Raw genomic sequence first — 16,309 nt, 5'->3', positions numbered from 1 at the left:
CCAGCAATGCATATTGACTCTTCAAAGAATCTTTCGAGGCAGCAACTTCTTTGAGTATATTTTCTATCTGCTGTTACTCCTGTCTATACTTCTGGTTGAGTTCTTCCAACTCAGTACTGAGACAAATATTTTCCCGCAGAATAGCTTCATTTCCTTTTTGCAAGTTTTCTTTTTTTTAGGGTCACATCAGATAGCTTTCCATCATTCACAGCCACCTGCTCACTCTGCCCTGCTACCAGCTGTTGCTGTTTCGGTAACGTGTCAGCAGTTTCAAAAGCTCTATTTGTGCTTTGCTTGGGTAATGTCTCCCTTACCCTGGGGTCTCCTCGCTCTTTGGCACTTTGTTGGGAGTGTTCTATACATTCTTTTAAGGGCTGCATTCTCCACAACTTGGAGTTTAAAATAGTTGTCAAAGGCTTTTAATGCCTCACCAAATGTGGTTGGGGTTTCCTTTATCCCTTGGCTTATGATTATATTGTCAACCACTTCACCAAGTAAGTATAAGAATGTATCAACTTGCACTTCCTCTCATGAGTGTCACCTGACACTCCGAAAGATTGTGCTACCAAATAAACCTGTTGGACTTTAATTGTGAGACTTTTTACTGTGCCCATTCCAGTCCAATGCTGACATCTCCACATCATGACCTGCTGTATTCTGGTAACTTAAAAATGTTCTTCTGCATGACACCCAATGTTGTGTCTGCTTTGGTCCTTGCATGAGCTTAATTTGGTTTGGTAGTTTTGATTTACTGTCTGTGGTTGCTGTTTAACTCAGATGGCGTCAACAGTAACAGTTTTTTTAAAGAGTTTTCCCACACTTGTTGGGTTTTAGCGATTCCTGCGATGATCACTATCTCAAACTCTAACAGCTTTATTTTCTACAGCAACTTATTCAGTCAATAATTTTCAGCCTTTCCTGTGACAGTAGATGATTGGGGTTTCAGGTGTATAATCATCAATTCCTGGTTTTAGTTAAACTTTTTAACCCTTTTTATTTTTTCTTTTAAATGAGCTCAACGAACACATGGTGTGGAATAGGTCCGAGACTAAGCTGGCTGTGGTGATTCCAGAAAGGGGCCATGGTGATTCCGGAAAAAGGTCATGGTGATTCCGGAAAGGAGCCATGGTGATTCCGGAAAGGGGTCATGCTGATTCCGGAAAGGGGTCATGGTGATTTTGGAGAGGAGGCATGCTGATTCCGGAAAGGGGGCATGCTGATTCCGGAAAGGGGGCATGGTGATTCCGGAAAGGGGGCATGGTGATTCCGGAAAGGGGTCATGGTGATTCCGGAAAGGGGTCATGGTGATTTTGGAGAGGAGGCATGCTGATTCCGGAAAGGGGGCATGCTGATTCTGGAAAGGGGGCATGGTGATTCCGGAAAGGGGGCATGCTGATTCCGGAAAGGGGGCATGCTGATTCCGGAAAGGGGGCATGCTGATTTTGGAGAGGAGGCATGCTGATTCCGGAAAGGGGGCATGCTGATTCCGGAAAGGGGGCATGCTGATTCCGGAAAGGGGACGTGGTGATTCCGGAAAGGGGGCATGGTGATTTTGGAGAGGAGGCATGGTGATTCCGGAAAGGGGGCATGGTGATTCCGGAAAGGGGGCATGGTGATTCCGGAAAGGGGGCATGGTGATTTTGGAGAGGAGGCATGGTGATTCCGGAAAGGGGGCATGGTGATTCCGGAAAGGGGGCATGGTGATTTTGGAGAGGAGGCATGCTGATTCCGGAAAGGGGGCATGCTGATTCCGGAAAGGGGACATGGTGATTCCGGAAAGGGGGCATGGTGATTCCGGAAAGGGGACATGGTGATTCCGGAAAGGGGGCATGGTGATTCCGGAAAGGGGGCATGGTGATTCCGGAAAGGGGGCATGCTGATTCCGGAAAGGGGGCATGCTGATTCCGGAAAGGGGACATGGTGATTCCGGAAAGGGGGCATGCTGATTCCGGAAAGGGGGCATGGTGATTCCGGAAAGGGGGCATGGTGATTTTGGAGAGGAGGCATGGTGATTCCGGAAAGGGGGCATGGTGATTCCGGAAAGGGGGCATGGTGATTCCGGAAAGGGGGCATGGTGATTTTGGAGAGGAGGCATGGTGATTCCGGAAAGGGGGCATGGTGATTCCGGAAAGGGGGCATGGTGATTCCGGAAAGGGGGCATGCTGATTCCGGAAAGGGGGCATGGTGATTTTGGAGAGGAGGCATGGTGATTCCGGAAAGGGGGCATGGTGATTCCGGAAAGGGGGCATGGTGATTCCGGAAAGGAGGCATGCTGATTCCGGAAAGGGGACATGGTGATTCCGGAAAGGGGACATGGTGATTCCGGAAAGGGGGCATGGTGATTTTGGAGAGGGGGACTGGTGATTCCGGAAAGGGGGCATGGTGATTTTGGAGAGGAGGCATGCTGATTCCGGAAAGGGGGCATGGTGATTCCGGAAAGGGGACATGGTGATTCCGGAAAGGAGGCACGGTGATTCCGGAAAGGGGGCATGGTGATTCCGGAAAGGGGGCATGGTGATTCCGGAAAGGGGGCATGGTGATTCCGGAAAGGAGGCATGGTGATTCCGGAAAGGGGGCATGGTGATTCCGGAAAGGGGGCATGCTGATTCCGGAAAGGGGGCATGGTGATTCCGGAAAGGGGGCATGCTGATTCCGGAAAGGGGGCATGGTGATTCCGGAAAGGGGGCATGCTGATTCCGGAAAGGGGGCATGGTGATTCCGGAAAGGGGGCATGCTGATTCCGGAAAGGGGGCATGGTGATTCCGGAAAGGGGGCATGCTGATTCCGGAAAGGGGGCATGGTGATTCCGGAAAGGAGGCATGGTGATTCCGGAAAGGGGGCATGCTGATTCCGGAAAGGGGGCATGGTGATTCCGGAAAGGGGGCATGCTGATTCCGGAAAGGAGGCATGGTGATTCTGGAAAGGTGCTGCTCTGATGTTTTAAATGCATTGAAGTCTTTTAAACCTAATTTTGGTTGAGACCTGAATTCTTTGCTCACTCCAGCCCTGTCCTTTGACTCTGCAAATGCTGGGTATACAGATGGTTCACTGTGAGATCAGTTATAGTCCTCTGTCCCACAGTGGAGTTTTTTCCATTTTGCCTTGTTTTTCTTTTTGGAATTTACTCAGTCTCTGTGATCTGGCTAGGCCCTATGGCTTTACATTTGATCAGACCTGGCAATAGAGGTTTCCTAGACAACCTGCAGATGTGCCCTCAGTTTCAGCACACTTCAGTGTCAGACTGAGCTTTCTTGTATGTTTCATTCTGGAGCCCTCCTCCAGGTTCTTTGTGATTCTGGGTTCGTTCCTCCACTGATACCATGCTGTATGGTTCTCTCAGTGTTTCATTAAGAGGCCTAGAGGCTTGTGTAGTTGAACATTAAGGGGGGAATTTTCCCATCCTTCCTCCCAAGGGAATTGTAGCAGACAGGTGGTGAACCATGAAAAGGTCCATTGATCTCAGGTAGGATTTTCCAGTTTTGGGCGAGTGTGGCCGGAAAATCCCGTCCTAAGTGTCTATTAACAAAGGAAAGTCTTAACTAGGGACTCCATCTCCATGTTGGCTTCTGCTAAATTGCCACTGTACTCAGACCACTATCTTCTGATTCTGTACATCATAATGTGGGCTGTTCTCCAGTCCCAAATTAATCGTTATTATGCCAAACCCTTATACTACATCTTTCTTTATATGCTTTATGGTGCAATGTGATCATTAAAGATACTATAAAAATGCAAGTCTTCTTGTATGTTGTATGTTGAGCGATGGTACACATTGTTCACCAGTAACTTTCTTCAGAGAATCACTTTCAGATTATTCCTAAATAATAGAACAACCAATTTACACTGAACCTTATTACTTCACAGACTGTTACACTGGAAATGGGACAACGTACAGAGGAGTTGTTAGTAAAACTAGGAAAGGAATCCCCTGCCAGATGTGGAATTCCAATACACCTCACGTGCCACGGTATGACAACATCACATTGTTCAAAATGCTAAAAGCCAGTGATTGGAACTAGGGCATTGTTCAGAGAATTCATTTAATACAGCAGTGTACTACTGCTGGAGTTAACATGAGAAACAGGGACTGTGTATTAGTGGAGTTAGTGTGAAACACAGGGCCTGTGTATACTGGGGTTTGTTTTAATTACAGGGACTGTGATATAACTGGGATTAGGGTCCATCATAGGGACTGTGTATAGAGTCATGGAGGCACACAGCGCAGAATAGGCTCTTCAGCCCATCAAGTCTGCATCAACAGTAAGTACCACTAAAGGTGCGCTGATCCCATTTTCCTGCACTTGTTCTTTATCCTTTAATGTTATGATATTTCAAGTGGTCATCCAAATATTTTTTAAAGGTTGTAATGTTACCAGCCTCCACTATCTTTCAGGCAGTGCATTCCAGATTCCCACACTGTCTGAGTGAAAAAGGGATTCACCCACTCTAGTGCTATCACATGCTTCCTATACTGAGGTGACCAGAACTGCACACATGACTCCAGCTGTGACCTAATCAACGCCCCACACAGCTCCAACATTACCTCCTTGCTCTTATAGTCTATACCATAACTAATGAAAGCAAGTGTCCCACATGCCTTCTTAACTATCCTATTCATGTATTTCTGCAGGCTTCAGGGATATGTCAACAATTATTCCAAGATTCCTCTGTTCCTCTGAACTACCCAGTGTCCTGCCGTTCATTAAATACTCTCTCATCTTGTTTCTCCTTCCAAAGTGTTAACCACAGGGACTGTGTATATAACTGGGATTAGTGTTAATCACAGGGACTGTGTGTTACTGGGGTTAGTGTTAATCACAGGGACTGTGTGTTACTGGGGTTAGTGTTAATCACAGAGACTGTGTGTTACTGGGGTTAGTGTTAATCACAGGGACTGTGTGTTACTGGGGTTAGTGTTAATCACAGGGACTGTGCGTTACTGGGGTTAGTGTTAATCACAGGGACTGTGCGTTACTGGGGTTAGTGTTAATCACAGGGACTGTGCGTTACTGGGGTTAGTGTTAATCACAGGGACTGTGCGTTACTGGGGTTAGTGTTAATCACAGGGACTGTGCGTTACTGGGGTTAGTGTTAATCACAGGGACTGTGCGTTACTGGGGTTAGTGTTAATCACAGGGACTGTGCGTTACTGGGGTTAGTGTTAATCACAGGGACTGTGCATTACTGGAGGTTAATGTTAATCACAGGAACTGTTTATACTACTGGGGTTAATGTTAATCACAGGGACTGTGTATATTACTGAGATTAGTATTAATTGCAGGGGCTGTGTATATTACTGCGATTAGTATTAATTACAAGGGCTGTGTATACTGCTGGGGTTAGTGTTAATTGGTGTCTATTATTGGGAATAATAATATTCTCAAATCAGTATTATTTTTGGAAAGCATGCGACTTATTAACTTCAGTTGTTACTATATATTACTGGGGTTGTTGTAACTTCAGGGTTTATGTTTATTACTGTGATTTGGGTCAATTTCAGCATTGCTGTATATTATTGAGATTATTGTTCAATGTGTGCCTTGAATTGAAGACAATGGATTAACATTTCCCTCTCAATCCTTTCCCATAGAGTCACTCCGGAGACCCATCCTAATGCTGGACTTCAGGAAAACCATTGTCGGAACCCTGATGGTGACAGTCACGGACCCTGGTGTTACACCACAAATCCCAAAGTGCAATGGGATTATTGCGCAATCCGTAATTGTAGTAAGAGAGAAACTATTGTTCTTCACGGGCTGAATGGGAATCCAAATTCAAACATTGGTTCAATACGAGTAGTACAGCTGTGATCACAGGGCAAATGTACACTACTTCACAGCTAGCATCCCAGAGCACAGGCAAATATATTGCTATTTACAGGATATTGTTTTTCACAATACAGGCACAGTGACGCTGTCCAATATTACAGACATGGAGATAGTGCCACACATTACAAGCGTAGAGTTTGTGCCCCACACTATAGGTGCAGACATAGGCCCGATTTTACCATACGCGCATAAATGTTGTAAAGACGCACATCCGCGTAGATGGCCACTGTACCACGACCCGGGAGTGGTTGCGATCCAATTCGTGCCCGAAACGGGCACAACAGCGATTTAAATATATTTGCATGTATTTAAATTGAATTAATGAACTGCCCGCCCAACTTTATCAGCATTTCCCCCTTTACCACTGCGTTCATTGATCCAGAATTGTGCTGAAATGGACATGCTGAATAAAAGTCTGAACGTGGCGCTGAAGAGGCAAGTTTAGAGCTTCCAATGGATCTCTGACTCAGATTGGGGGGTGTAGGGAGGGGGGCGCAGGGAAGTGGGCCAGATCATTCTCTGGTGGGGTGGGGGGAGGGTAGGAGGGAGGCCTGGTCATTGTCTGGTTGAGGGGGGGAGGAGGGCCGATCATTGTCTGGTTGGTGGGGGAAGAGGGAGTGAGGCCAGATCATTCTTTGGCGGGGGGGGGGGGGGTGGGAGAAGTGAGCACAGTAAGAAGTTTCACAACACCAGGCTAAAGTCCAACAGGTTTATTTGGTAGCAAAAGCCACTAGCTTTTGAAGCGCTGCTCCTTCATCAGGTAAGTGGGAGTTCTGTTCATAAAATTGTCTCCAGCCACGACAACTAGTGAGATTTTGCAAGCCCAGGCAAGTCATGGGTGTTACAGGTAGTGTGACATGAACCCAAGATCCTGTTTGAGGCCAGTTGACAATACACATCTCCTTGACCTCCTTTAAGACTTGATTACCTGTAAAGACTCGCATTCCAACCATTATTTTGTAAATTGAGTTTGTATCTTTATATGTCCTGTTTGTGGACAGAACTCCCACTTATCTGATGAAGGGGCAGCGCTCCAAAAGCTAGTGGCTTTTGCTACCAAATAAACCTGTTGGACTTTAACCTGGTGTTGTGAGCCTTCTTATTGTGTTTACCCCCAGTCCAATGCCGCATCTCCACACTGGGGAGAGTGAGGCCAGGTCATTCTCTAAGGGTGAGAGGGGGGAGGCCAGATCATTTTCTTGGGGTGAGGGGGGGAGGCTAGATCATTCTCTTGGGTGGGGGGGTGGGGTGGGATAGTGAGACCTTATCATTCTTTTGGGGAGGAGGGGGATGAGTGAGGCCAGATCATTCTCTGGGGGGAGATGGAGGAAGGCAGGTAAAATGGATCTCTGGTGGAGGGGCAGGGGGTCCTCTGCCACTGTACAGGCGATCGGTGAGGGGAAGGGGGCAGAGGGTTGCGATCGGTCTGGATAGCAGAGGGGGAGTGGGTGGATAAGGGGGACAGTGATGTCTGCAGGGCATCACTCCCGCTTTTCACTCCCAGGCTGCTTTCTCTGCTTTCTGCGCCCGGGAACGATCTGAATTGGGCGTGATTTTTCAAATTTCTTTCTAAATGCGCATGCGCAATTCAGACCTCCGATTGTTTCGGGCATACTAAGCCCTGCCCAAAACGTGAATGGGACCTGTGACTTTTTTTTCAGGCTGAATGCGTATGGGGGAGCCTGAGAAAAGATTTCCAAGTCAGATCTCAAATGCGCCCAGATTCAGCACTTAGAATGAAAATGGTAAAATCAAGCCCATAGTGTCCCAAATTACAAAATCCCATATTACAGGTGCAGAGATAATGTTCCACATTACTGGTGCAGTGATAGTGTCCCACAGTACAGTAGCAGAGATAGTGTCTCACATTGTAGGTGCAGTTACAGTGTCCCACATTACAGGTGCAGAGAGAGTGTCCCACAGTACAGGCACAGAGAGTGTCCCATGGTACAGGTGCAGAGATAGAGGTTGGAATTTTCCTGACTGGCCCACCACAGGATTTGTAATGGGCTGGACAAGGGCCATACAAAGGTCTGTTGATCTCAGGTGGGGTTTTCCAGTTTTAGGATGAGTGCAGCTGGAAAACCCCACCCATTGTCCATATTACAGGCGCAAAGATATTATCCCACATTACAGGCACACAGAGTGTGTCCCACATTACAGGTGCAGAAAGAGTGTTCCCCATTACAGGCACAAAGATAGTGGATGGAATTTTCCTGACCTGCCATTCACAGGAATCATAGCGGGTGTGACATAGACTGTGCAACAATCCGTTGATCTCAGGCAGGATTTTCCAGTCTTGGGGCGAGTGCAGCCAGAACATCCCACCCATTGTACCACATTACAGTGCAGATAGTGTCCCACCTTACAGGTGCAGAGGGAGTGTTCCATGGTACAGGCACACAGAGAGTATCCCGCAGTACAGGCACATAGTGAGTGTCCCGCAGTACAGGCACAGAATGTCCTACATGGTACAGGTGCAGAGAGAGTGTCCCACAGTACAGTTGCAATGTATGTGTCCCACAGTACAGGTGCAGTGAGAACGTCCCACAGTACAGGCACAGAGAGTGTGTCCCACAGTACAGATCTGACCAAAGAACACACCCGTCCACTCAACAGACTGATCAAGACATTTGATCCAGACCTTCAGAGCACCCTCCATGCTCTCATCCCACGTGCTCCCCGCGTTGGAGATCTCTACTGCCTCCCCAAAATACACAAGGCAAACACACCCGGCCGTCCCATCGTATCAGGCAATGGGACCCTGTGTGAGAACCTCTCCGGCTACGTCGAAGGCATCCTGAAATCCATTGTACAAAGAACCCCCAGCTTTTGTCGCGACACTACGGACTTCCTACAGAAACTCAGCACACATGGAGCAGTTGAACTAGGAGCGCTCCACGTCACTATGGATGTCTCGGCGCTCTACACCAACATCCCCCCCCGATGATGGCATTGCAACTGCCTCAGTACTCAATGCCGACAACTGTCAGTTTCCAGATGCAATTTTACAACTCATCCACTTCACCCTGGACCACAATGTCTTCACCTTCAACAACCAGTTCTTCATCCAGACACACGGAACAGCCATGGGGACCAAATTCACACCTCAATATGCCAACATCTTCATGCACAGGTTCAAACAAGACCTCTTCGCCGCACAGGACCTGCAACCGATACTATACACTAGATACATCAATGACATTTTCTTCCTTTGGACTCATGGTGTACAATCACTGAAGCAACTATATAATGACAGCAACAAGTTCCATCCAACCATCAGACTCACCATGAACTACTCTCTGGAATCGGTTACATTCTTGGACACACGCATCTCCATTAAGTATGGTCACCTCAGCATTGCACTGTACCGCAAGCCCACTGATAACCTCACGATGCTCCACTTCTCCAGCTTCCACCCTAAACACATTAAAGAAGCCATCCCCTACGGACAAGCCCTCTGTATACACAGGATCTGCTCAGATGAGGAGGATCACAACAGACACCTCCAGACGCTGAAAGATGCCCTCATCGATCGACAGTTCCAATGTGCCACGGTGAAAAACCGCACCGACCTCCTCAGAAGACAAACGTGGGACACAGTGGACAGTGTACCCTTCGTTGTCCAGTACTTCCCCGGAGCGGAGGATCTATGACATATTTGGAGCCTTCAACACGTCATTGACAAAGACGAACATCTCGCCAAGACCATCCCCATATCCCCACTTCAAACAACCGCACAACCTCAAACAAACTATTGTCCGCAGCTAACTACCCAGCCTTCAGGAGAATAGTGACCACGATGCCACACAACCCTGCCATTGCAACATCTGCAAAATGTGCCGGATCATCGACATGGATGTCATCATCTCAGGTGAGAATACCATCCACCAGGTACACGGTACATCCACTTGCAACTCGGCCAACGTTGTCTACCTGATACGCTGTAGGAAAGGATGTCCCAAGGCATGGTACACTGGGGAGACCATGCAGACGCTATGACAACAGATGAATGAACACCACTCGACAATCACCAGACAAGACTGTTCTCTTCCTGTTGCGGAACACTTCAGTGGTCACGGGCATTCGACCTCTGATCTTCGGGTAAGCGTTCTTCAAGGCAGCCTTCACGACACACGACAGCGCAGAGTCGCTGAGCAGAGACTGATAGCCAAGTTCCACACACATGAAGACGGTCTCAACAGGGATCATGGGTTCACGTCACACTATCTGTAACCCCTACGATTTGCCTGAACTTGTAAAATCTCACTAACTGTCCTGTCTGAAGACAATACATATCTCTTTAACCTGTGCTTAACACTCTCTTCATTCACATTGTCTGTACCTTTGAGACTTGATTACTTGTAAAGACTCGCATTCCAACCATTATTTTGTAAATTGAGTTTGTGTCTTTATATGCCCTGTTTGTGGACAGAACTCCCACTTACCTGACGAAGGAGCAGTGCTCTGAAAGCTAGTGGCTTTTGCTACCAAATAAACATATTGGACTTTAACCTGGTGTTGTGAGACTTCCCACAGTACAGGCACAGAGGGAGTGTCCCAAAGTACAGCCACAGAGAAAGTGTCCCGCAGTATAGGCACAGACTGTCCTGCACTAAAGGCGCAGACAGAGTACCCCACAGTACAAGCGCAGAATGTCCTGCAGAGAGTGTGTACCACATTACAGGCATAGAGGAAGTGTCCCAGAGTACAAGCACAGAGAAAGTGTCCTGTAGTACAGGTGCAGAGTGTCCCATAGCACAGGTGCAGAGAGAATGCCCACATTACAGGCACAGCGAGACTGCTCCTCATTACAGGTGCAGCAATAGTGTCTCACATTACAGGCACATCGAGAGTGTCCCACATTCCAGGTGCAGCGATAGTGTCTCACATTACAGGTGCAGAAATAGTGTCCTAAATTACAGGCGCAGAGATAGTGGGTAGAATTTTCACATCTCGCCCACCACAGGAATCGTAGTCGGCAGGACTTAGGCCATGCAAAGGTCTATTGATCTCAGGCACAGAGTATCCCACAGTACTGACACAGAACATGTGTCCCACAATACAGATGCAATGAGAGTGTCCCACAATACAGATGCAATGAGAGTGTCCCACAGTCCAGGTGCAGTGAGAATACCCCACAATCCAGGTGCAGTGAGAATATCCCACAGTACAGGTGCAGAGGGAATGTCCCAGAATACAGGTGCAGTGAGTGTGTCCCACAGTAGAAGTGCAGTGAGTGCGTTCCACAGTCCAGGTGCAGAGAGTGTGTCCCGCAGTACAGGTGCAGAGAGTGTGTCCCACAGTACAGGTGCAGAGAGTGTGTCCCACAGTACAGGTGCAGAGAGTGTGTCCCACAGTACAGGCGCAGAGAGTGTGTCCCACAGTACAGGTACAGACAGTGTCCCACAGTACAGGTGCAGTGAGAGTATCCCACAGTCCAGGTGCAGAGGGAGTGTCCTAGAATACACAAAGAACAAAGGAAGTGTCCCGCAGTACAGACACAGAGTGTCCGGCACTAAAGGCGCAGACAGAGTATCCTGCAGTACAGGCACAGAGTGTCCCACAGTACCGGCACAGAAAGTGTGTCCCACAATAGTGGCGCAGAGCACGTGTCCCACTGTACAGGTGCAGAGAGAGTGTCCCACAGTACAGGTGCAGTGACAGCGTCCCACAGTACAGGCAAAGAGGGAGTGTCCTAGAGTACAGGCATAGAGAAATTATCCCGCAGTACAGACACAGAGTGTCCCACCACACCGGCACAGAAAGTGTGTCCCACAATAGTGGCGCAGAGCACATGTCCCACAGTACAGGTGCAGTGAGAGTGTCCCACAGTACAGGCACAGAAGAAGTGTCCCATACTACAGGTACAGTGATTGGTTCACCTGGGAACAGGCACAATGATAGTGTCTCAGAGTACAAGCAGAGTGTCCCACAGTACAGGCAAGAATGTCCTGTCTTACAGGCATACAGGTGTACTGTATTATAAGCAAACAGTGAGTGACTGGCACTAGATATACAGGTTTGGTGTTGTGTATTGCTGAAACCAATGACCTCCTGTGGTACAGGCACAAGAGATTATTTGTAGAATGGGTAGACTTGGTCTGGTCATCTGGACATCAGTGCTTCTTATCTCACTGCACACAGTTGGCCCCAAGACTTGGAAAGAATCGGGAAAGTGGGAGGGGTAGAGGGCTGAAGTTATAGTCCTCTGCCCTGCTTTCCTCTCTCCTGTTCCTGGTAACTAGTGATTTTTAGGCTGAGGGGCTGGAAGATGACCAACTCCCTAATCCTCTTGAATCTTAGACATATTGGTATGGGAATCCTCCAAGATTGCAATTTAAAGACACAAAATTGTCTGCTGATTTTGAGTTGTACACCTTTAATTATGCAATGATCATCTGTTTCAATTACAGAAGGACAATCCAAACCAACAAACAAGGAAGATCCAGGTACTTGAGGATAAGTAGCTGAGTGTGCAATGCAAAGCTGGTCTCCATGGTTACATTGGCTAGTTTTGAATTTCTATCCTCCATCTGGTCAAATTTAATGAGATTCCTTTAAATAAATGGAGAGATTGGAAAAGCTGGGATTGTTCTATTTAAAGCAGATAGGTTTACAGGGAGATGTAATTGAGGAATTCAAAACTCTATTGGTTTTTGATAGAGGGGGAACCTCTCTCTGCTGTCAGGAAGCTCGGTAACCAGATTACACTTCCTCCTGATGGAAGATGTTAGTCGGGGAAGATTTTAACAAACTTTGCCTTTTCATGGAGCATGTGGAACATTCCTCATTCCAGTGCTAGCCAGGCACTGCACATCCCCACCTTCTTCTTCAAGTGCATTGATGACTATATCATTGCCACCGCCTGCTCTCACCTTGAATTGGAAAAAATCATCAACTTTGCTTCAAATTTCCATCCCTCCCTCACCTTCACTTGATCCATCTATCATACAAACATACAAATTAGGAGCAGGAATAGGCCACTCAGCCCCTTCAGCCTGCTCTACCATTCAGTTTCCCACATGGTGCTCCATTTGCCAGATCTTTGCCTACTCACCTAACCTATCTATGTCCCCTTCTAGCCTCCATACATCTTCTTCATAACTTATTTTCCTACCTATCTTTGTGTCATCAGCAAATTTAGCAAAAATAACATTCCCTCATCCAAGTCACATAAATGAATTGTAAAGTGTTGAGCACTGATCCCTGTGGCACACCTCTTGTCACATCCTGAGAACTAGAAAAAGACCCATTTATATCTATTCTCTGTTTCCTGCTAACTAGCCAATCTTCTATCCATATCAATATGTTACCCTCTGCACTGTGAGTTATATTTTCCATAATAATCTTTGGTGTCGTACTTTATGAAATGCCTTCTGGAAATCTAATTACAGTACATCCATCAGTTCCCCTTTATTCACAGCATGCGTGACTCCTTCAAAGAACTCCAACAAATTGATTAACCATGATTTCCCTTTCACAAAATCATTTGACTCTGCCTGACTAACTTATCAAAGTTACCATGGGTGGCACGGTAGCACAGTGGTTAGCACTGCTGCTTCACAGCTCAAGGGACCTGGTTCGATTCCCGGCTTGGGTCACTGTCTGTGTAGAGTGTGCACGTTCTCCTTGTGTCTGCACGGGTTTCCTCCCACAGTCCAAAGATGTGCAGGTAAGGTTGATTGGTCATGCTAAAATTGCCCTTAGCGTCCTGAGATGCATAGGTTAGAGGGATTAATGGGTAAATATGTAGGGATATGGGGGTACGGTCTGGGTGGGATTTTGGTTGGTGCAGACTCGATGAGCAGAATGGCCTCTTTCTGTACTGTGGGGATCCTATGATTCATATAACATCTTAATAGTTTCTAACATTTTCCCTGTGAGAGAAGTTAAGCTAACTAGCCTCTAATTTTCTGCTTTCTATCCCCCTTTTGAATTGTCACTATTTTCTAAGCTAATAGAACCTCCCTCAATTTAGAGAATTTTGGAATATTAGAAACAACGTATCAACTATGTCACCAGCCACTGCTCTTAAGACCCTAGGATGAAGTCCATTAGGATCTAGGGATTTCTCAGCCCACAGATCCAACATTTTGCTCAGCACTGCTTCCCTGGTGACTGCAATTTTGCTGAGATCCTCCCTCCCTCACCCACACTACCTTTGCCCATCTGATTTTTCCAGTCTACATTTAGATTAAAATCCCCCATGATTACCACTTGATCTTTCCAACATGCTCCAATTAGCTCTTTTGTCTTACTGTGTAGTTACAATTAGGGGGCTTGTACACCAATCCCACAAGTGACTTCTTGCCTTTGTCATTTATCATGTCAACCCAAATCGCTTCTAATCCTGAGTTCCTAAACTTCGGTCACCCCTTCCTAATGTGCTAATACCATGATTAATTAGCAGAGCCATGCCTCCACCTTTTCCTCATTTCCTGTCCTTCCTAAATGTTAGATACCCTTCAATATTCAAGTAATAATATGAGATTTTGTCTAAGTTCGGGTGGGCATGAAAGTGGGAGAGTTCGGACCTGTTTTTTGGGTGAGTTTTAAGGCCCAATCTTACGCACTCTGCAAAATTTTGGTCTAGTCTGCTTTAGGCCAGGAAGGGTGTGGCGGGATTTAACTCACCAGACAGCCAGTAGAGGGAGGTATTGCGCATGTACAGACCTCTGACGTTACACATGTGCGTGCACAGTAGCAGGGGTCTGAGATAAAGAGAGAGTTGTCAGGCCCCTGCTACTGCAGGCAGCCTCAAATAGCTCCCCAACCCCTGGCAACAGTGGTGGTCCAATCAGGGACCCTCTCCCGCCCCCACCAGTTCCGGACCCCCTCCCTCCCCACTGATCGCAGACCCCCTCCCTCCCCCACCTGTCGCATGCACAGAGGCAGTGGGCCCTGCTCCCCCACATGCCACAACTCCATTGGCTCTGTCCCCTGGCATTGCCTCCTTGGTCCCACCCACCAATAGGCCCCACCCCCAATTCGCCCCATCCCTAGCACTGCCCAGTGGGCATTGCACAGGTGTCAGACTGGCATTGCCAAGGTGTCAGTCTGGCACTGCCCAAGGGGCACCCCTGCCTAGCCCTCGGCCACCCTGGAGGGCTCAATGGTTTCCAGTTCCACCAGGGAGGCCAACACGACTGTTCCCTATTCATGGGGAACAGGTAAATTCCTCATTGGCAAGAACTTCTCCTAGCAAGGCCATAAAGGCAAGTGAGCCTGGATGATTGAGCGCTGGGCTCACTAAACACATTAAAATGTATATTTCAATAAATTTAAATAAATTAACCAACCTCTCACCCAGTTCCGGTGAGAGGCTGATTGCACCAGAAATTCAGCTGCCATAAAATCCTGTTGGTCACGAAAACCGGCACCATTCACTCTAGCTGCTTTATGTCCAAATTTATAGCATTTTCCTGCTGTAAAACTGGCGTAAAGCGGTGGGAAAATCCTACCCTCTATGTCATCCTGCAGCCATGTCTCTGAAATGCTCATCAGGTCATAGTTATTTATTTATATTTATGCTATCCATTCATCTGTTTTGATTTCCAATGTTACATGTACTTAGATACAGAGTCTTTAGTTTTGTTATTTTATTTTTATAATGTCTGGCCTTGTCTTTTTGTAGTCTCTGTCTCTTCCTGTCACAATCTGTTTATCATTTCGTATATTGGTACCCTCGTCTCTTGCCTTGTCTCTACTCGTTGATTTACCACATCTTCCCAAATTTGATCTTTTGTCCCACTATTCTGTCTAAAACTCTACTTCCCTCATTATGTGGCTCATTGGACCACCGGCCTCAGCATGGTTCAGATGTAGAAAGTGGTACAGCCTCCACTATCCCCAGTACGGGTGCCAGTGCCCTACAAACTGGGACCCATTTCCCCCACATTTGGTCTTTGATCCACATATTCATTTCCCTAATCTTATCTGCACGTGGCTCAGGTAATAATCCAGAGATTCTTACTAGGTGCTTAGCTCCACACATTGACTATGCAGTATCTTCTTTCTCATTCTGTCTATGTTGTTGGTATCTGCATTGACCACAACAACAGGATCCTCCTCCTCCCACTGCAATTTCCTTTGTAGCCCTCAGCAAATATCCCAGACCCTTGCACCAGGCAGATAACAGGGTGTCTGGATTCTTGTTCTGTGCTACAGAGAACAATGTCAACCTCCCTTACTATTCCATCTCCTACTACCACTATATTCCTTTTGGCTCTCCCTACTTGAACGGCAGCACACACCCCCACACCACAATGACTGTACCCTTAATATCAGAGTGCAGTCTTGCACCACGATAACTGTCCTTTAGTATAAGAATGTAGTTCTACACCACAGTTACAATATCTTTATTATCAGTTTTGCACTACATTGAATGTACCTTTAATATCAGGATACAGTCCTGCACCACAATGATTGAACCTTTAATATCAGTATTTTTTCTCTATGGAGAATATGGGGTGAACTTC

General features: G+C 47.1%; 1 protein-coding gene across 1 annotated transcript in view; it reads left to right on the top strand.

Moving 5' to 3' along the window:
- Positions 1 to 16,309, top strand: part of mst1 (macrophage stimulating 1) — a 68,343-nt gene that overhangs the window by 36,831 nt on the left and 15,203 nt on the right. Inside the window, exons 10-11 of the mRNA XM_080184591.1 lie at positions 3,865 to 3,967; positions 5,591 to 5,727. Of these exons, the coding sequence (XP_080040717.1) occupies positions 3,865 to 3,967; positions 5,591 to 5,727 (240 nt within the window). The remainder of the gene's footprint in view (positions 1 to 3,864; positions 3,968 to 5,590; positions 5,728 to 16,309) is intronic.

Source organism: Carcharhinus amblyrhynchos, chromosome 3 (assembly GCF_965287045.1).
Source record: "Carcharhinus amblyrhynchos chromosome 3, sCarAmb.v2.hapA, whole genome shotgun sequence".
Lineage (NCBI taxonomy): Eukaryota > Metazoa > Chordata > Chondrichthyes > Carcharhiniformes > Carcharhinidae > Carcharhinus > Carcharhinus amblyrhynchos.
The sequence above is the reverse complement of the archived record's forward strand: the minus strand, read 5'-3'. Positions and strand labels throughout refer to the sequence as shown.